This window comes from Episyrphus balteatus, chromosome 2 (genome assembly GCF_945859705.1).
Source record: "Episyrphus balteatus chromosome 2, idEpiBalt1.1, whole genome shotgun sequence".
Classification (NCBI taxonomy): Eukaryota; Metazoa; Arthropoda; class Insecta; order Diptera; family Syrphidae; genus Episyrphus; species Episyrphus balteatus.
Window position 1 is genome coordinate 121,820,107 of NC_079135.1, and position 22,374 is coordinate 121,842,480.

The 22,374-nt window shown below is 29.5% G+C and overlaps 1 protein-coding gene across 1 annotated transcript; it reads right to left on the reverse strand.

Annotated features, from left to right (window-relative positions):
• Positions 1-4,192: 4,192 nt before the first annotated feature.
• LOC129911243 (protein THEM6) lies at positions 4,193-18,459 on the reverse strand. Its single transcript, XM_055988971.1, has 3 exons — positions 17,558-18,459; positions 5,424-5,638; positions 4,193-4,923 (listed from the first exon to the last, which is right to left on the reverse strand). Exons 1-3 carry the CDS (start codon positions 17,715-17,717, stop codon positions 4,588-4,590), a joined length of 711 nt encoding a protein of 236 aa, XP_055844946.1. The 5' UTR covers positions 17,718-18,459; the 3' UTR covers positions 4,193-4,587.
• Positions 18,460-22,374: the final 3,915 nt, after the last annotated feature.

Below are 22,374 nucleotides of genomic sequence, written 5' to 3' on the forward strand. Positions count from 1 at the left end.
ATTTTTTTTAGTAGAAGCTTGATGTAAAAATGGAAAATTGCACAGCGGAGGACCTTCCCATTAATATAAAGAGCTCATATTTGGTGTGTATATTCTAGAGGTGTCTAGCAATCGATTTTTCGGAGTACCAAATCAAAAAAAAAAGAATTTCGATTTTTTTGACCCACCCTAATGCCACTAGTATTATAAAGATACATTAGTATAATAGTATAGCATGTCGTTTTTCTATGACGCACAGAGGAGTATTCGACCCCAAAATCCGGCCATAGGTAAAAAAAAAATCGCATTCGACCCGTTATTTTTTGCTTTTCGCATTCTTCAATACCCATGCTAACTTAAACCTGTTTCAAATAATTACTGTTGACCCCCTAATCACCAAGATCTTTGTCTAAATCTAGTCGATTTTATAAGCTTACGCCACAAAAGCTAATTTTGTTTTCTAATCATTAACACTGCAGTCTGTTTTTTTTTTTATTGTGATTTGTGATAATTGTGAAAAAATTGTTGATGCATGTCCAAGGTCAAGGTTTGTACTTTATGTTAATACAGAAATTTCCATATATTTGAAAATATATTAAAAATTGAAATGACAAGCGTACATAGAAAAACGTAAAAATTTATGTAATTTTTTGTTATAGTCTCGGGTATGACGGCAAACCTTTTTTGTGTTATATTTAACTGTTCATCTTTGTCATCTCATGGACATAAAACAAATTTCCACATGTTTCCACCTTTTTTTTTAATGGGTTTTTTTAGTCTTGAGGTATTTGTAGTCAAATTGCCTTTTGTTGCATAAAAAAACTACTTATTTTCAAATTTTTGTTTTTTTAACCTGAAATATTAACAATAGATATTAAAAATTTCATGTAAAAATTAGTTATATGAATTAAATTACTTTTTTTATTTTTTTTTTTTTAATCAACCCAAACATTTTTTTCAGTGTAACTTTTTAATGCGTTATAAGTTATAAAATAATATTTTAGACCAATTCCAATATGAAAAACATTAAAAAAAATATTTTTGACCGGATTTTGAATTCGAATACTCCTCTGTGTGACGTACAGAATGTTGGGCCCTATCATTTTTTTAATATTTGTAAACTTTCTGTTTGTTCAACCTTTTAAAAACAATGGCGTTAAATTTTAAACGATTTAGTAAAATGCTAAAGCCATTTTAGTAATTTACTAAAAATCAATCTGCTTTTGACTTAGTAAATTACTGAAATGGCTTTAGCATTTTACTAATGCTAAATCGTTTAAAATTTTTCGTTAAAAGCTTTTACATCTTTTGCTGATGATACTTATTCTTCGAAAAATAATTTAAAATTATTTATTGATGTTAATTATGATCAAGAGATACTGCAAAAATGGTTTTATATTCACCGGCTTATTATAAGTGACAAAACAAAATTTATGATCTTCAACATAAGGGGTTACATCTGCGCTGATATTACACTAAGTAATCATTCACCTTTATGTCTTCGATTTTGACTTAATAATGCATACGGACTTTTTTGTCGGGGCCAAACGCATAATAACAAAATTGAACCTTTATTTATTAAGCGAAAACTAGGGTAAATCGTAGAACTCCAAGTTTTGAATTACTCAAGAATCTTGATATTCTACTTAGGGCCAATTTTTCAATAGTCAGTTAAACAGTCAGTTAGTACTTATTAATAAGGATAGAGAAAAAAACAATTTTTCAACAAGCAGATATACTTTATTCCTAAGAATAAAACTATCTGCTTCTTTCAGAGAAGAATAAAAATTATTCTAAGGAATAATCTGAACAAAAATATTGTGTCAGTTGTCAAAGCTGTTTTGAAAGAATTTTGAAAAAAATACAGTGGAACACAAGAAAACAAAAACAATCATGAATAAAAATGACGTTTGATTTTAAATATTTTTGAATTTGACAATTTTTTTTTTGTTATTCTGTAGAATAAATTATTCTTGATTGAAAAATTCAATGTTTTTATCTGATTGTTTATGAGCCTAATAACTTTATTCCTCGAACAGTTAACTGACTGTTTATTAGAAGATTGAAAAATTGGCTCTTAATATTAAATAATCATCTTATTCTCAATTCACTGTACCAACACAAATTGTTTCCTATTTTTCTATTCCTTCTAACTAGTGCCGTGCAGTATACATTTAAAAGACCTTAGGTCTTACAGTCATACAGTAAGAATTAAAAAAAAAAAATTACCTATTCTCATCAGGTATTAAAAACAAATATTGTGGTCCCTATGGCGTATGCGTACTTTTTTAAAGATTTTTTTGTATGCATTGTGTAAAGACGTTTTTCACAGTGTTTTCAGTTGATTTGTTTAAGCATTCGAAATCATTTATAATAGTGGAGTAACTAAAGCTCAAAAATTGGCAATATTAGGGAACCCGGCCGAACAGCTTAGATTTTGATGATCTTTTTTTTCAAACGTCGGTAATTAAAAATACTTTACAGTCTATAGATTAAAAATTGCCGGTGTTGCCGTTTTGATTTTTTAAATTTAATTAAAGATTTTTGTGAACAAAAACAAATTTTTTTCAAAAATTTTTCTTAAATTTCATAAATTTATTGATGCCAAAAGATTGTCTAGGAAATTCAAGGAAAAAAAATATATGGGAGTGAGGGACAATCTTCCATCGTTCAAGCGATAGATGCAATTTTCTTATTAATTGACTTCAAATACAAAAAAAAATATTTGAACACAACGGCAACACCTACAATATTCAAATATACATTTTTTAAAAGCTAGAAGCTTAGTCATACATGTAAAATTAAAATTAAGTTAATTGAATGAACAGCTTTTGAAAGAATGGTAATTGAACTCAGATTTTTGAAAAAAAAAAAAAATTATTGAAAAAATGCATTTATTTTCAAATTTTTTTGGCCGCATTTATTATGATTTCAAATTATAAAAGGAAATGTCAAAAAATTAAAAAGTATTTCATTTTCGAAGAACTTTTTTTAATAAAAGTTTTGAAAAAAAATGTAACTTTTTTTTTTTTTAAAGTCCAACATCTAAACATAAAATTATTTTTTATTCATTTAATACTTCATTTAATACCCTTACGGTTGAAAGTTAAATAGCAAAAATTTAAAGTTCCTATTCACCACAGTCTTTGAGAAAATTAATTATTTCAATGCAAAAATTCAGTTTTAATAAAAAAAACCATTGAAATGAAGTAATTTTTCATTTTTTTTTTCAAAAGTGTGATATATTTTACCATTTTTGCTTCGAAATTCAACTGATAATATTTATGGCCAAACATTTTTTTTAAATAAATTCATATTTTATTAGAAAAAGTTTGGAAAAAAGTCATTTTAAATTTTTCTAATAAAAATTTTTTTTTTTTAATTCTGAGTTTGAGGACCATTTTTTCAAAAAGTCTTGATTAAATTTAGTGGATTTAAATTTAAGAGATAAGAATGAGGTTCTGGCTTTTTAAAAATGTATTTTAAAATATTGTAGGTGCTGCCGTTGTTTTCAAAATATTTTTTTTTGTGTTTGAGGTCAGAATGTTAGAAAATTGCATTTATCGCTTAAACGATGGAAGATTGTCCCTTACTGCTTTTTATATATTTTCCTTAAATTACCTAGAGAATCTTTTGCTATCATTTGTTTTATGAAATTTAAGCAAAAAAAATGGTTTTGTTAAAAAAAAATTAATTTTAATTTTAAAAAACAATACGGCAACACCGGCAATTTTTAATCTATAGACTTTAAAGTATTTTTAATTACCTACGTTTGAAAAAAAAAATCGTCAAAATCAGAGCTGTTCGGCCGGGTTCCCTAATAATTTGCTTTAGTTACTCTACTATAAAACTTGTTGTGTTTGAATATCTGACTACAAATCTGAGCGGAATTTCGTCACAGATTTTTAAGTAACTCCCCGAGCTTGATTGTATATTTTATATGATTTTTTTTTTCAAAACTAATTTTTTAAGATTATGTTTTAAATTAGTACAAAAATAATGATAGTTTGAAGTATTGTAGCAGATATGAAGGCACTAAGAGGCAGGTATGCACACAAATTTTGTTCAAATAGTTTGAAGGGGAAAGTCGAATTGAAAATAATTGTTTACTCGTAGGTCTGATTTTTTTTTTAGAAACTGTCCTCCAATGATATTTTTACTTATTTTTTACTTTCACTTCGAAATCTTTGTTTGAAATTAAATGAAACAACAATTTACTAGAATAGATTAACCCAATCTGTTTAATCTATGGATCTGTTCTCAGCAGATCCAAAATGTAGATTTTCTCTGTTGGTTTTATATTTTTCTTTTTTTTTTTTTTGGTATCATGTAGAATCATTATGCGTGTATCTTATCACTCATACACTTTGACTTTGTTTACACATTACATTTATATAAATTAAATAGGTTATAATAATATTTTTTTTTTTTCATTTTTGGTTTTGTTAAATAATTTAAGGCATAATATAGACAGTCAAAAAAAAAAAGCTTGTCATAAAGCGGGCCTTTTAACTACACAACTATCCAAGGTTTTTTTTCTTAAGGAATACACAAATTATACTAGAAAACTTAAAAAATAATACATTGCCCACTTTAATATAATATTGGTCAGCAACCCCTACGAAGATTTTTACTCGATATCTCATTATATTCAATCCATTTGGATATTTCCAGTGGCATTTCGGGCTTAAGCTTTGAATTTATATGACCATTTTCAATATTCTCCATTGTAGTATTCTGTAAACTGATAGTCGGACTGACCGTATTGCCAGAGGTAGTTGTTTGGAGTTCTGTTGATTTTGGCGTTAAAAGTGTTCGCATTACATCTTCGGCCGAACAGTCGAGTATACGCTGACGGCAGATTGCTATCGCATTAATGAAGTTATCGGATGGTGTAAGGAACCTATGTTCCATGAACACAGATGTGTCATCCCAATAGATTATCTATAAAATTATAAAATAAAATGTTTAAGATGATTTTTTTGATTTATTTTAAATGTTTTGTAAGGGTTGGGGTCGAAATTCTGTATGTTGCAAAATTCTGTATTCAAAATACTGTATGCCAAAATACTGTATGTCAAAATTCTGTATGTGCAAAATGCTGTAGGAACAAAATTCTGAAAGTCAAAATTCTGTATAGCAAAATTCTGGTTGGTCAAAATACGTAATAAAGTGTGCGCGCACTTTTTTACGTTATCAAAACGATATTTTTTTACAGCATTTTTACAGAATTTTGATATACAGTATTTTGCCGTACAAAATTTTACAAAACAGAATTTTGCATGTCAGTATTTTGTTCATACAGTATTTTGACGTACAGAATTTTGTATTTACAGTATAAAGACGTACAGAATTATGGTATTACAGTATTTTGACCCCACAGAATTTTGTCGTACAGAATTTTGACAAGCAGAATTATGACCCGCTCCCGTTTTGTAACTTACTCTGGATGTTATGGTAAATCTAGCAAAAGGACGTATAAATCGACGATAGCGGATTGTTGCAGCGCCCTGGACAACAGCTCCTCCTTTAAGTACAATCGTTCGATAAAGTTGTGTTCGTTCGTAAAAATCAACTCGTGCAAAGTCCAACTCCCGTAAATATCTGGCATTATTCATGTGATAGAGCAAAGTATCGATATCTGTTGTCAAACAAATTCCTGTAAAAAATAATAGAAAAATTGATAAAGGATCTAAATTGAAAAAAATTAATAAAATAATCAAAGTTATTGTTATGTTTGCAAGTCGGTAAAATACACAATATTTTCGTTTGAAAGTTCAACGATTTATTGCCTGGATTTTATGTTCGAACAAAGATTTATTTCTATTTCTAAAAGTTCGTCCTCAAGGACTGCTTGTTCCTTACACCTTACAATTAGAAAATTGATTTTTTCGTTAAAAGTAATGAATACTTTGTGAAATAAACATTTTTTTTTTCAAAAACTTTCCATTCCAAGGTTCAAAATTCAAAGTCAATAAGGATATGAATGTTGGTATAACCTTTATTTTTAGTGTTGGGATATAAAGTAAGAATCTGATTTGGATAGTTGCCAACTTTTAAGTTCAAAAACTTTTAGCAAGAGAGTTTTCTCCTGCTCGAATTGAAATTAATTTAAAATCAGGACCCACTTTACCTTTATACAAGGAACAAAGTGTCACTATGCAAATAAGCAAAAAAGAAACAGGTTCATCTGCAATGCATATGATGTTGGTTGCTTTGCAAATTAATCAAAAGTTCTTTTTATGTATTTATATCTAAGGGTTACGACGGACGACCAGATGGTTCTTGATGTCCTTTGCCAAACACAAGGGATACTTGAATAAATTGTAAAATATAATTTAAACACCACTGGGTCAAGTATAAGAAGAAATTACACTCAACTTAATATGAATAAAAACACAACCAGGTACTTAAAAATGCTTTTCCGTTTTTGCTTTTGCCTTTTTCAAAAATAAGAGGTAGGTCATGGCAATTTTTTTTATTTCATTTGAAAAAAATCAATTTTTTTTCACTCATTTAAATAGAAGAAGGTCAACATCAACATTCAAGTTAAGTTTCTATTTTATGAGTATAATATTCCCTATTCATTGACGTAAAATTTTTCTACGTCAAACTAAATAACACTTGATAGCAGGTGCAATCACCTAAATTATTGAAGCATTTTATTTTTAATGGTTGCGTAAATGCAGGAAAAAGTTATTTAGGTTTATATGGTGTAACACCTACAACAATTCTTAGTAAAGGATGACTAGAAAATAAAACGTTAGGTAAGGTTGTAATACTCGTGCACAAAAAGACCTTTTTAACAGTTGTTTATCTTCATGTATACTGTATATTGGACTGGTATTCGCTATAAAACAAGTATGGAATAGGTTTTTTGTCCCTAAATCCAGATTTTGGAGGTACATATTTTGAAAAATAAAATATGCAGTTTTAATTATATTCAATATGACCTAGTAAACGTATAAAGTTACCAAAAAAAATATTTTTAAATTTTGTTTTTTTCGTTAAACAGTGTATTGAAATGTAAAAATCTGTTATTCTTCTAAAATACACAGTACCCAAAAACTAAGTTAAACCAAAAATTTGGCAGTTATTTTCTCAAGTTATTTTCTTTCTGTTTTGTAATAATATAAACATTGTTTCAAATACCTTTCATGCTGATTTTTGGTGAATTATTTCTCAAACTTCGAATTTCACGGTTCTGACTTTTAAACGTCCATATCTCGAGTTGCAGATTTTTTACATTTTTCATTTGTATGTGTGACTTTTTATGTATTAATCAATTCAATTCAAGTATCAATCTTTTTTCTACCACTTTTTGTTAAGGAAATAGCGTTTGAAATTACCTCAGTTTACCGTTCTAAAATTTGAAATTTCTAAAAATCCTGAATATGCAAATTTTTAAATTTAATTTTCTCTGACATAATATTTTTTTTACCAATAACCATATAAACAGGATGGCGTTTTGGAAAAAAAAAAAACTCAAAAAATGAACTTTAAATCATGGCAATGGCAACCTTATGCCTTGACAGTATTTTGCCAGGCTACCCATGTACAAACTGCTTCTTTGGACACAACCTTTGAGAAAATAATATAACTCTTAACTGGTATTACGATGAGGGAAGGTCGTCCTAGGCGGGATCTTCTACTATATACACTCAGTCACAAAAGTAAGTATACACCCCTAACTTTGTTTAACCAAGACCTCAAAAAAAAAAGAATCTAACACATTTTCGAAAAAAATTTAAATGTGGTTTTATTTCATTAATCATTGCCTACATATTTACAAAAAATAATCAATACTAAATGAAAAAGTAACAAAAAATTAAACACAGTACAAAATTTCGCATTACAAAAGTAAGTATACAGAGAAGAAAAAACTATGAAAATCGATGTTAAAAGTATAAATATCTAAATTTTTTTGGGAATTAATATATTTTAGGCTACCCCCTAGACTTGACGAGGTCAAACTCACTTGAAGGCATTGATTTTACTAGATTTTTTGCAACTTTTGGGCCGAATCTTTTCCACTCTTCCTAAAAGACTCGTTTCAGCTAATCCTTTGAATGCTTCCTTACTTTTCTCACCAAATGGTCTAACAGATGCTAAATAATATCCAAAAACGAGTGACTGGGTGACGTTTGCATCTGGTTTTGAAAGTTTTTGATCAAAAATTCACTCAAAAATACCGAGTTTGCTTAGGGCCGTTACCTTTATTGAAGGTAATCAATCCATCTTAGCCTTATTCGACACTCTGGTGCAGGTTTGTCTATAAAATATCTAAAAAACAATACCCATCCATTGTTTCCTCAAGGAGACCAAATAACCCACACCAAAAGCTATAAGCAAAAACCCCCATACCATAAACGAATCACTGCCGTTTTTACCAGTACCAGCTTTTTGATGGGATTTTGTGTTTTTTTTTTGTTTCTGAAAAAAGTTTTGTATTGAAATGTGCGCTGACCTCGAAAATGTCACTTCTGCTAATGTAGTATAATCATTTTTAATATAATATATATTTTATGAGTTTCTCCATTTTTTAAATAACTAATAAAGATGTTTTTATTTGCTTTAAAGAATGAAGAAAAAAATAGCATAAGATTAAAAATTACTTGTGCATTTTTTAAATTAAAGGTAAAATATTAATTTCACTGTTGGTATATATTCTAAAGAAGTTAACTATACCACATTAAAGCATTGGTAGGTATACCACATTAGCGAAACAGTGATATTTTACAAAAAAGTTTAAAAAATATATTAAAATTTAGATTTCAACCAAACTCATGCCGAAATCACGTAAATCAATAACAAACTGTTCTCATTCAAAAATACAATTTTGTAAATTTTTTTTTCTTTTTTAACGCTTGGGAATGCATTTTGTAATGCTGTCTTAAAAAAAGTCCATATAAGGGAAAGTGGCCTAAAATTTCACCCTAAGGTAAAATGGCCCCCTTGCTAGAAATCGTAGAATCGAACATAATTAGAAAGTTTTATGAACGCGATTCTTATGTTAATCTGGCAAAACCGACATACATATACGAAGTTTTAGCAACTTCAAGCCATTATTTAAAATTCGACAGGTCAAACTGTCTCTAACCACCTCAAAAAGTACACTCGATTTTAGTTTTATGAAATTTTTTTTGCTAAAAAGAGTATAAAAAACATTGTATTTTGGAAAAAGAAGTTAATATACGTATGTATGAAGTATTTCTCAATAATTTAATGTAATAAGTTGGCTTAGAACGATTTTAGATTTCTCGGTATAAAACTTAAATTCAAAAAACCCAAAATGGGCAAAATGGCCTACTTAGTACTCGGGTAAAATGGCATACTTACTTTCACATGGCATTTTATACCGACTTTCACATTTTCATTTTTTATAGTAAAAATGGTTACTAAACATAAACGATCTACAGAGAGGAAGCCCTGGACTGAGGAAAGTCATTGATTCCGTCCAAAATCTGGGAAAAAGCATCCAAATTATTCGAAGTTCCAAAAACTACAGTAAGAATATGAGAAACCAACAGGAACAGGGTTTTTAATGAATCACAGAAATTTGGGGGGGGGGGGGGATTAAGCACCACTTGTTGTAAGAAAATGGAAAAGGAGCCCTTTGACTCGATTTTTCATTTAAAATCACGTATATTTGGACAGTGTGCCATTTTACCCGAGTAAATTTGATCAGTGAAATTTGTAGATGTCTTGAAAATTAAAAAATTTAAATACTTTTTGGAATTTTTTTAACTCGCAAAGCACAAAAATGTGAGAGTAATATATTAAACTTTGAAAAGTATATAGCATTTAATTTTGAATGTTACTTTTTTTCGAGATATGGGACATTTCCCTTAGGAGGGCCATTTTAGGCCCTATCCTTCCATAAGGATTTATCAATTTTTTTAAAAAGTATGGAATATTTTCGTGTTTTTGAGTACCTACGCAGTTTTCTTTACATAAAAGTTGTCACCTATTGATTCAAAAGACGTCCTTCCTCTATCGTTAGTTTCCTAAAAAACAATGTGTAGCACATTATCCGAACTTACTATAGTATTCAGGTCAAAAGCCTATTATGCGAACTTTTTACCCATTTAAATATTAGTTCTAACTTCAACTTTGGAAACTTTTATACATTTTTGAAAACTGCATGCAATAACACGACAAGTTTTCAAAATAATAATCCAGTGTCACACCATACAAATTTTTTTCAGGGTGTTGCTCTGAAATAAAAGTATGAAATTGTGTTTTTATAAAACATGGAACTGTTAATTAATTTGCAGCAAAATGGCGAATGAAATAAAAAAATGGTTTGATTAAATAATTATTATATTATAATTTTAGGCAATGATTTAGTTAAAGAATTGTAAAAAACAAAAATCAATTATAAGCGGAGGAAGCAAAATACTGTTGCAAAGTCGAGATTTTTCGAAATTTCACAAAAACTACATTAAATCAAAAACCGTAAGGATTTGGGATGCACAAGTTACCAAATTCTGAGAGCCCTAAAGTTGACCTATCAGCGTATTTCGTTTGATCCAATACTTTTGGGACACCCTGTATAATTTATTTTTGAAAATTTGTTATTTTTTTTAGGGCCAATTTTTCAATAGTCAGATAAACCTCAGTTAGAGCTTATTCCTCCTAGGAAGAAAAGTTTTTTATTATATTGACATTTATTCTGCTGAAAAATCAGGGATTAGTCATATTTATTTCAAAGTTACAGAGAAGTTATTTTTACAAAAACTTTTGTTGAAATCGGATAAGTATTTACAAGGGGGGCTTCAGAGTTTCGAATAGCACGAGTTCAAGTTGAGAATCTAAGGGTTCCATTTTTGGGTAAGCATAGTTAGTAATAATGCCACTTTTTCCATCTTATACTTATCTTGGGCTATTAGGTATATTGATCTATTTACTATTAGGGATGAACTGGAAGATTTTTGAAAAAATAAAATATGATTTCATAACTGTACACTCATTTTACTTATGTACTGTGAGTGTATACCGGATATCCTGGCATCTGCGTACATACCATTATAATCCTTGTTTTTATGTATCATTTTTATTTTTTTACTAGAAACATTCAACTGGTTAACCTCTGCATATAGCTATGTCTGACATCATTATAAAGTACTTTTCAAAAAAAAAAAATCAATATTGTCAGAGTGTATCTACCCTCATGGACTCATAAATAAATAAAAAAAAACACCATCCACTTCATCTTGAAATAAAAATAAATCATTAAAATGAAATCTATTTGAACCAACAGGATCTCGTTCCCTCTCCCTGTTTTGTTGAACCCCAGAAAGGAAGAATGTGAGAAAAGCTCGTAATTGATGACAAATTCAATTAGTTTTATATTCTTCGCACTTACAAGTAGAATGTAAGGCTTCTTCCATCGCATCCATGTAGACTATGTTAATTAATGAAAACTAATTCCTTTGATTCACATTGCGACAAGATTCTTATCAAACAAGGAAATTAATTAAAAAACCATTCCATTCGCCACAATGAAGCTCTAGAAAATGGACAAGAAAATGTAACCAATATCGTTGTCGTTGTGTGAAAATTACTTGGCCACATTTCCATAACCAGATTTGTCCAAGTCGAGGCCTTGAGACTAACTTCATTTCATTAAAAAAAGACGTCAAAAACTTTAACTTAAAAATGAGCTAACCAAAATATTCAAATTCTAAAACTGCAGTTTCATTGATTTAGAAACCTTCTATTTAGAGTTGAACCTAGTTCAGAAATTTTGGCATTTAAAGCCTTTCATTTGCTGAATCTAACATATTCGTTATTCTACCAACAATAACAAAATAAATGGGTTTTTGCAAGTTTGCAATTTTTATCCTTCTTGACACTTCAATTATGGAGATAAGCTTATTGCACCTGGTAGACCAATTACCTATTCTGTCAAAAATGTAATAATACAGCACTGAATTTTACGTTTAACTGAGTACACGAGACCGGAATTGAAAGAGAAAATGTACATAAAAACAAACAACCATTATAGAAACCAGTCGACGTCGTAGTCCACCATGCCAAAGAGCAAAGTGAAAGCAAAATGCCAATATTGACATTTATTGTGCGACAGCACCCCCCCTTATAAGCTCACAAACAGCCTTGACCTTTTGCAATATAATACTTCCCGCTGAAAATTGCCTATTTTAAAACACTCCATGTCAATAGAACAGACCTTAAACCTTTTTTCAAGATATAGACGTATTAGAACAGAAAATTAGGTTTTGTCATCACAAAAGTTAATAACACTGTATAATAAGAACCATCTTTAAAAAAAAAATACTTTTTTCGGTGCCTAGTACGTTTTATGGGGCTTGTTTCTTTCATTTATATTTCAGATAGTAATGATGTGAGTAACAATTGTTCAGCTAAAATTTTAAACATTTCATGTGTTGGGTTCAATTCCTTTTAGTGAATATCAAAAATAAAGACCACCTCAAGATGCAGTAAAGTCGATAGTGGAATTCTCGAAGACTACAAGAAATACGGAGCTCACTTCTCTTCTCGGTGCCCAAAACATTTTTAGGCTCCGTAAAATTATTCACATAACGAAGTCTGTGGTCACCTCCCATTCTCCCACCGAAACAAATTTTATTCGAAGTCGTCAGGTTGGCACATCCACTCCCATACTTCGAAAATTGTGCCTCATGATCAGCGTTGCCAACCCATTCACTCAAAATTATGCCTCACTTGAAAAAAAATTATGCCTTTTCAAATAAAATATGCCTCAATTTAGATTTCTGAGTTTATGTTTGAAAAATTATATATAAAAAGTGAAAGTACTTAAAAAAAAAAATGTTTAATTAATTAACTTATACATTTAGGCTACTTATTTGTCACGAAACCGCAACTTATTTTCTTCGAAAGGAATTTTTCAAGGGAACTAATACATTGCTTTACACAACAGGAAGAAATTAGCGACCAGTTTTTTTTTCACCAATAAGAAATAATAGCATATTTGCAAGCGTTTTAGACCTTTTTATAGCAACAAAATCGCTTTTTGCATATTCTTTTCAAGTAAAACTGATAAGCGTGCACACAATTCTTCGAAAAATTAAACACTACCAAGAGTTAAATGGTAAAAACGAATTCTGTAAATAAAAATTCGAACAACTTTTATTTAAAATATATTTAATATATTAATTTAAAATTTTTTTTTATCAAAATATTCAAAAAATTATAAGAAACTTTTAAAACATAAATCAAGAGTGGAATGAAAAAATTATGCCTTTTTGTCAAAAAATAAGCCTCAATGCCTACGCTAATAAAATTATGCCTAAAAGGCATAATTATGCCTCAGTTGGCATCGCTGCTCATGATCGACAATTCCAACACAACTGTCGGAAAGTACTCCTTTAACCCGTGATTCAAGCTGATGCTCTCGTCAGGGTCGCATATCCATTGACATTCGTATTTTTTAGCCTACAACTCCATTCCATAAATTCTAAAGAAAGAAAGAAAGACGGAGCTGGAAACGATGAAATTTGTAACTCAAAAACTAATTTTTGCTAAATTTGTTCTTTATGTGGAGTTTTTCAAAAAGTAGGTAGGTATCTACATATTTTTATTTTGAAAAAAAAATATTGAAATTTTTGTTCTTGAAAAATCAAATTTTCGAAAACGAGGTATTGATTTATTTTTAATTTTGGTTAAATTATTACAAGAAAATGTCTTTACAACTTTATTTTAAAAACTGATATTCAAACAATTTCTTATAAGAGGTTAGTTTTTTAACGATTTTGAAACTATCAGCCCTATTCTGCTATTCACGTGAGTCTCCGATCCGACTCACACATTCGATTCACTTTGACTCTACCTTGTCATTCTGCTATCCATCGGGTGAACTGCATTATCATATCCCTTTGACTACCACGTGAACGTCGACTAAAAAAAAAAATGGCGACGAAGTAAATTGAAAGAAAAAAAAATTGTGTTTTGTGTTTTTTTGCATAGAAAAAATAAAAACAACCGATTACATACTAACAAATACTTAACATTTTTTAGAAGTGGCATTTTGTTTAATTGTAACGATGGTGAATTTATTTTTACAACCAAAAGTTACAGATCCGCAACATTTTTTATGCGGATTGCTAATGTATGGAGTAAGTTCATTCACGTGAATTGTGGAATACGAAACAACATTACCGATATAACCGACGTGAGTTTCGATTCCCCCCGATGAATAGCAGAATGGTAATAATTGGTGATTATTCCCCCCATATGGATAGCAGAATAGGGCTGCATTTCGTATAAAATGCATCTTAACAAATGAGATAAAATTGTATACTTTTTTCGACCTTTAATTCATTTACTGTGTTATTTTTTTTTAGATGTATTTTTTGTTTGCTATAGTAGTTTTTTTTAAATTTAAGTAAACCTCATCAGATTTTAAATTTAATTGTTTTAAATAAGTAACAACGAAGAAAAAAATAACAAAAATAATAAAAAATTATTAAAATTATTTTTATTTTAATTATTATTTTTTTTATATTGAATTAAATAAGTAACAAATGAAAACCAAAAATGAATCTGAGCAAATTGATTGTAGGTATCTGTTCATATCTGTGGTGGATTGTTTTTAAAATGATAGGAGTCTTAAGTCGACAAACTAAAAAACCATTTTTTTTTTTACCGACTTCCAAAAAGGAGGAGGTATTCAATTCGTCTGTATTTTTTTTTTTTTTTTTTTTTTATGTTTGTTACCGCATAACTTTGGACTGAGTGAACCAATTTTCATAATTCTTTTTGTATTAGAAAGCTGGTGGCTGCAGTTCGTTCATTTTTAGCCATAGGAACTATTTTAAAAATCAAAAAACCCAGTTTTGATCCATGGAAGTCGGTTTTGTTTTTTTGCTAAAAATGATTATTATTTTTTACCGACTTCCAAAAAGGAGGAAGTATTCAATTCACCTGAATTTTTTTTTTTAATGTTTGTTACCTCATAACTTTGGACTGAGTGAACCAATTTTGATAATTCTTTTTGTATTGGAAAGCTGGTGGCTGCAATGTGGTCCCATTTTAATTTCGTTCAGTTATAGCCATAGGAACTATGAGAAAAACCATAAAACCAAGTTTTGATCCATGGAAGTCAGTTTTGGTTTTTTTTTTGTTGATAAAAATGATTATTCTAAATTAACCAAGGAATAAATAATAAATAATTCGGATCCATTGATCAAAAAGATCATAAAAAAAAAACTTTTTATGAAACCTTACGTAGTTCAAGTGTTGCCATTGTGTTTAATTTTTGTTTAATTGGCTTTTGAAACATTTCCTTTTTTATCAAAGCAGAAGAAAAGGATTCTTCCTCTTGTAAGATATTTACTTAAATTAATTTAGGTACTCTCGAAAAAGTCGAGTTATTTGATACTGAAATAAAATAAATTGCACGACTGGGGTCGCACGTACTTGCTCTTATGCTTAAAGTAACTATAATGTTAAAGCTTTTTATTCAAGAAATTTAAAATTTGATATTTTGAAGAAATTTCATAAGTAGTATAAAAAAATTAAATCAGTTTTTATAATTAATTAAACTCCGTTTTAAATTATCTTAAAAAAAAAAACAAATATGCCATTTTATTTCTTGTATAAAAAGGTATTTTTAGAAAAAAATTTTCGAACATTGTAGGAGCCGTTTTTTAAAAAAATAATTTTTTATGTATAAAAATTTTTTAACATTTTTCAAAAAAAAAGTTGGTATGCCATTTTGAAGAAATAATTAATTTACACATAAAACTAAATTTAAAAATTTTTCATTGATCCGTTTTCAAAAAATTGATTTTTCAAACAAAAATTTTGAAATATTTTTTAAAAATCCAAAATTGCGTTTTTTGAAAATTTTCTAAATTTTTAATATTATTTTTACTTACACACGTTTGTATAAAAATTTTCATTTAAATCGGGTTAATGTTGTACGAGATATTCAGAAACGAAAAAAACCGTTCTATGACAGGTACCGTTAATAACGGTACAAAAAATATTTTTTTTATTTAAAAAGTTGGCTCTTATGTGTAGTACTACACATAAAAATTTTAATCAAAATCGTTAGAGCCGTTTTTGAAAAAAATTAACTTTTCTATTTCCGTTATATGGCAGGTACCGTTAGTTTTGGTCATAAAAAAAAAATTTCAATTTCCCCTCTAGGGAATCACCAAAAACTGCTAACTACCAAGTTTGAAGAAAATCACTTCACTCGTGTAGGCTGCAGCTCCAGATAGAGACAGACACACAGACAGACAGACAGACAGACAGACAGACAGACAGAATTGCCGGACCCACTTTTTTGGCATTCTCCATCATCGTAATGTCATGTAAAATTGTTATCTCGAGTTCGATTTTTTTTACGAATCCTAAACTTGCCCTATAGTACCTATATCGCAAGTAAAAATAGAGTTGTCAATTTTTAAAATGCAAACTTCTCCCTTCAATTTCCAATTTTTTTTTAAAACAACACTGTGAAAAAAAAATTTGGTTTGACACTGGTTATTCTAAGAACTTGGCCTTTTATTGGAGCTTTCAAAAAAATTTTACAAATTTCTAAAGTTGACCAGTGTTTAAATGAAAGAATTTAAAAAAAAAAAAACAAAAATCGATATTATAGACAGGGAAAGGAAAATACAAATTTAAAGTAGGTGTTTGTTTAGAAATTTAAAAAAAAAACTCCATAAAATCGAAAACCGTTAACATTTGAGATGAACATGTTACCAAATTCTGAGAACCCTATAACTTGGTCTTTCAGCATACCTATTTCGTCCTACATTTCTTTTTGGACACCCTGTGTACCAATTGAAAAACCATACAAAATATCGTTTTCGAGAAAAATTAATGACTTTTTATCCAATTTCTGGGGCCATTGCTCTCTAAAATATGAACAAGTACTCAAAAACCCTATTTTAACCCGCTGTCGGCACACGGGTGCGAATTTGGCAGGACAAAAATGAAAAGTAGTCACAGAAAAGTGTCTTTCTAAGGGTGAAAATACATTTTTATGGAATTCCTCGGAAAATTCTACATCAATTTCAAATATGATTCTCCATAAAATAGTGAGACCGAAGAAAGTTCTAGCGCCATTAAAAAGTATAAACCAAATTCGCAAAAAAGAGGTGTGTCTACAGAGGGTTAATACAAAACAAAACACCAAAAACCCTTATTTTGGCAAGGTCATATAGTGCGTATCATTGATTTTACCCTCCTTACAAAAAAATCAATCGAATTCAGTCAAGCGATTTGGAGTGTATTGTAAAATTCTACAGGTCTAGTGGCAAATAATAAAAAAAAAGAAAATATTTCCTGAAGGATATCCATTTTCCAAACAAAAAAAATAAGGGATGAACTTGAATGTGTGCGACATGAATTTTTAAAAAGACGTTGCACGGATATTAATTTTTAGGTTAGATATGTATGTGGTTTTTTTGTTTTGTTTTTACTTTAAGTTATACCGTCATGGTTTAGGTATAGTTACTTTTCGACCATTCTAAAAAGGACATGATTTTTCAAAGGTTAGGTATAAGTTTGTATAGGTAATACATAGATAAAAGAAAAGAAAGAAACAAAAAAAACTCACCTGAAACTGTTGTTGTATCCAAAATGTGAGTCTTCTTTTTGACAAATCGTGCAAGTACCACACAAAGGCACATACGTAGGAAATAGTGCACCTCTAAAAGGGCGTACAAAAGTACTACAATCCCCAAGGAACAAGCTATCACATAGCACCATGAACCCATGTTTGCTTTAACTGCAATTCTGTGGGATGTGTTTGTTGTTGTTGTTTTTTTTTTTTTTTAATATTCGTCCTCCTCGTTACTTTTTTAGCTGTTGGCAATATTTTTTTGTATTTTTAATTAATTTTTTTTCTTATAACCACGTTCTCGAGAGCTGTTCTTTTTTGCGTTTTTCTTTTAAGTTTGCACAATTAAATTGATTTTCTTTTGTTAACAATAAGAGACACTTTTCCATTAAGGGTTGGTTGGTTTTTTGTCTGCTTTTAGAATTTAATTGTTGTCCTTTTTTTCTGTCCTATGATTGTATTCGGTCAGATACAAAAAAAAAAGAAAAACAATGAACAGAGATACTAGATGCAGGCACTAATTAAGAACGAAAAACCAAAAAAAGGCAACTTAGCGGCACGCCTTAATAATATAGTAGAGTGTAGCAGCAGCACCGCCTTGGTTTTCAAGGTACCCTCCGTGTGGAGCCATTTTAGGGATAGTCTTGAAACTTTTAAAAACTATCATTTAGGAAGACATTATTGTGATAAACCACAGTAAAGGTATGGAAACTTTGTTTTCTATTTCGAATTTATTAAAATAAAAACTAGTAACCGCAAGGAATCTCTAAAAATTGACACTTTTCTATCAGTTTTAAGGATATTTTTGGAAGAAACTATTCCTTATTTAACATCTATAATGCTTAGAAAGGACTTTTTCTAAACTAAAACTTAAAAATTTAGATCCTTCTTGGCAGACTTTTCGCTGGTTACTGAATTTTTATACTGGAAAAAAGTTTAAACGGGCATTGCCTGGATTTTTGTCGATACCAAGTTGATTTATGTACACATAGCGAGAGAGATATAAGGGGTGCGATGGAACCCCCCTGACATGCGCATGGGGTAGTTTTTTTTACAGCAAAAAGATGATGAAAGTTTGTTTACATACGACGAGTAGGTAGAGGTATAGAGGTTGGTTTATTTTTGTTATGATGATCAAACCTGGGTAAGAGGAATGGAATATTTATTGGAGTTTTTGATACTGGGGAACAAAAGGATGAGGCTGTGTGGTGGTGCAAAGTTAAAGCAAAATTATAATGACAATATTCAATTATAAAAATGCGATTGTATCAGCTGGATGTTCAATCATAAATTGAGTTTAGATTGATTGATGAAGTAGAGAAGAGAGTACCTATAGTAGATTCAATTTTGTTTGAAAAATTGATTTTCACAAAATTTTAAACTGCAGTCGATTCGATTTGAGAGAGAAATCACATTTAACAGCTGCAGTGTTGAAAGTAATAAGAGATTCTTGAACTTTTTTAAGGGTCGATAACATTGGAAGTTGGTAGCTAGATTAAAGTTGGAGTATAGGTACCTACTTTAATATTGAAAATGGTTTCAGAGAAGAGGGTAGGTACCTGCAAATTTAAAAGCCTTGTTGAAAAGTACATTGACTTGAGTATTGCACCAAAATAAATAGATAGTTTAATCTGGATGAGGTTTTTGCACCAATTTGGTTCTTTAGATATATCTGACTTGCAGTTGATATTTGTGCATTCTTGCAATTTTTGCTTTGTACCGTTGAGATAGGTTACTTTAAAGTTCAGATTTTTTCGAGGTGTTTTAACTTGAGACTTATTCTGAAAGTAATGTAAGCTCGTTCTTTCTGTCAATTCTTCAACGGTCGTTTTTAACCTAAAAAATTACATACAAATCGATATAAAATTTGTCTTTTTTCCGTAGAACACACACATTTAACCAAACGCATTCTTTTTTATCAAGGCTAATTCCAAACTTTCGGTATTCCATTTGAAAACTAGAAGATGGCAACATAAACATTCCGATAAAACTTGATTATAGCAACAGCAACATAAATCAGAATAATACCTTAACACTAAAGTCGTTGCCCCCAGCGATGCCGAAAACATGGTAGCTAACTAGTTAATAATAATAATAATAAATAATGTACACTTCACATACATACATAGGTATACCTTGAAACTTATTCATTAAAAGCTATAGGTATGATAAGAAAATCATATTAAAGCTTAACTATTTAAGGCTAGTAAACAGTCAATTTTGCAGTCTTTGGGTATTTAAACTTTTAATATCAAGTTAAATAATGTGTCTGTACCTTATGTGCAGAAATAAAAATATTTTATTCACTTTTAAACGTCTATCTTCTACATAATTTATTTTATTTTTTTTTTTGAATGTTTGGTATTGGTAAACGTTTTATTGAACACTTTGTTTTGTATCCTAATCGCGAAAATACTACTTATTCACAGTTCTTAGTTTCAATGTTCAACCGTCATTAGAAAAAAAAATAAAACATGCGAGCGATAAGATTTGATTTTCTTATGTTAACTTATTTAGGGTTGCCAAATACGAATTCGGCCGAAGCCGAAGATTCGGTCGGACACTAGCTTTTAATCATTAAAACTGAACGTTATATTAATACTTTTAAATATTTTTAAAAGCTGTTTTAGAACATTTTAATTAACATTTGAGATCCTTAAATGAAAAATACCAATTTGGGCACGCAGCGAGTTGTTCGTAAATCGTGACTGAAAAGAATAAAATTTGTTTCATATTTTTTTCAAATAGTCACTGGGGGGTATGTATAACTTTTTTGACAGTAAAAGACACAAAATCCTTTCTAACGAATATTTGAGAATAATTTCAAAAAATTGGAGATTGTACACACACAGGGTGCCCCAAAAGTTAACGTCGAAACGAAAACGGTAGATAGGGTAGGTGGTGACAGTTATCAGAAAAATAATAAAAAAAATCGCAGCCATATATTTTGGGAAAAATGGTCACCCTGTGACGGTTTCATGTGCCGTGACTACAAATCTTAGTTTTTATCATTTTTTTCTTTTGTTACGGAACCTTGAATAACCCTGCTATCAAATGCATTCAAAAATTTTAACTCAGCTGCATCAGTTTTAAAGAAAATATTACTTTATTACCCAACTTAGTACTAAAAAATTTTACATGACTCTAATTCAATGAGCCGTAGTGTAAAAAAAATGCACTACGATGTTTCGGCAAGTTGCCTTAAAAGTTGGTGTGTTCAATTTTCTTTTCAAAATGGTATAACATTGTTGGGAATATTTCATAAATAACCAAGATAAAATTTTTTTATTTTTTCGACTTTTTTTCAAATGCCCATAACTCCCCAAATATATGGCTGCGATTTTTTTTATTATTTTTCTGATAACTGTCACCACCTACCCTATCTACCGTTTTCGTTTCGACGTTAACTTCTGGGACACCCTGTATAGGAGTAAAATGTTTTCATAAAATTATGAATACCCTTCAAGCAAACAAGTCCGACCTCGGTTCGAATCCGCTCCGCCTCAGGCGGAGCTGAGTCCGACTTCGGCTCAGAAACGGGTCTGAAGGCGGCTCAAATTAGTATGGAAATTATAATCACCGCGGAGCCGATTTTGTATGTATTGTTTTTTTCACCACGATTTCTCCTTCGACTTTGTGTTCATACACAAAAAGTTGCAAGTGTGTCAGTGCAACCCCGTTTTTCTCGGTCGGAGGTCGGAGTGTCTTTTCTGAACTCCGTTTTCTTGCTTGAAGGGTATGCTCTTTCAAGGATACTGCAGATCATTCACGATTATTTGAAAACTTTTAAAATTTGAATCGATGTCCATGAAAATCTTTGAAGGATCTATCTATATCTCTTAACCTTCATAAGGTCCTCAAAGAAACTAACGTAAGAGGGTTTCGGGTCAAATTTGACCCAACAATATTTTTTCAGAATAAATGTTAAATATTTGAATAATTATTACTGCTTTGGTTTATAATTGAAAAGTTTAGATATTTTTCATGAAAATTACAAGTATTTCAAACTTTAAACTTTACGAAAAGTCCCAAAACATTAAATCTTAAAGAATTAGGTTTTCAAGAAAAACTTATTTCTTTCGAAAAATGGGTCAAAAATGACCCGAGGACCGTATGAAGGTTAACAGATTTTCTTTAAAAAAAAAAATTGTTCAGTACTAAATTTTCAAAGCCATCCACAAGATCTCTTTCGCGGTACAAAGTTTTTCATAAAATCATATCTGATTCATTTTCATTCTTCTTGTCTTCTCCCCTTCAAATAAACAATAAAAACACATTTTTGTTTAACAAATTACACTAGTTACTTTTATTTAATAGGATATTTTATTCTCTCCACATGTTTTCCCATCTGTTTTCCTGCAAAATAGGAAAACATAGCATAATGGGAATAATTCACATGGAAAAGAACCGTAGGTAAATATTTTTAATAATAATAATTAATTAATTAATAAAAAAAGAAAAAGAGAAAACAAAAAAAAATATTTGCAATAGAAACGTTATACAATAGAATTATTATTATTAATATTAATAATAAGTATTTTTTTTTTTTTTTTTTTAATTATAATTAAGATTAATTCAGAATTATATTCTTATTTATGTGTTATCCAAGAATATTTCAGTTAATTTATTTTTTTTTAATTTAATTTTATTAATATTTTATTACTATTTCTTTTCTTTTGTTTCAATTGTTTTTAGTCTGTATTTTTGTGTATAAATATTGGATGTGTAGGGTCAGTGTTTTGTAATATTATTTTTTGTTTTAATTACATTAAAGAATTGTACATAATGTGAATCATGCAAATGTTTTTTTGTAT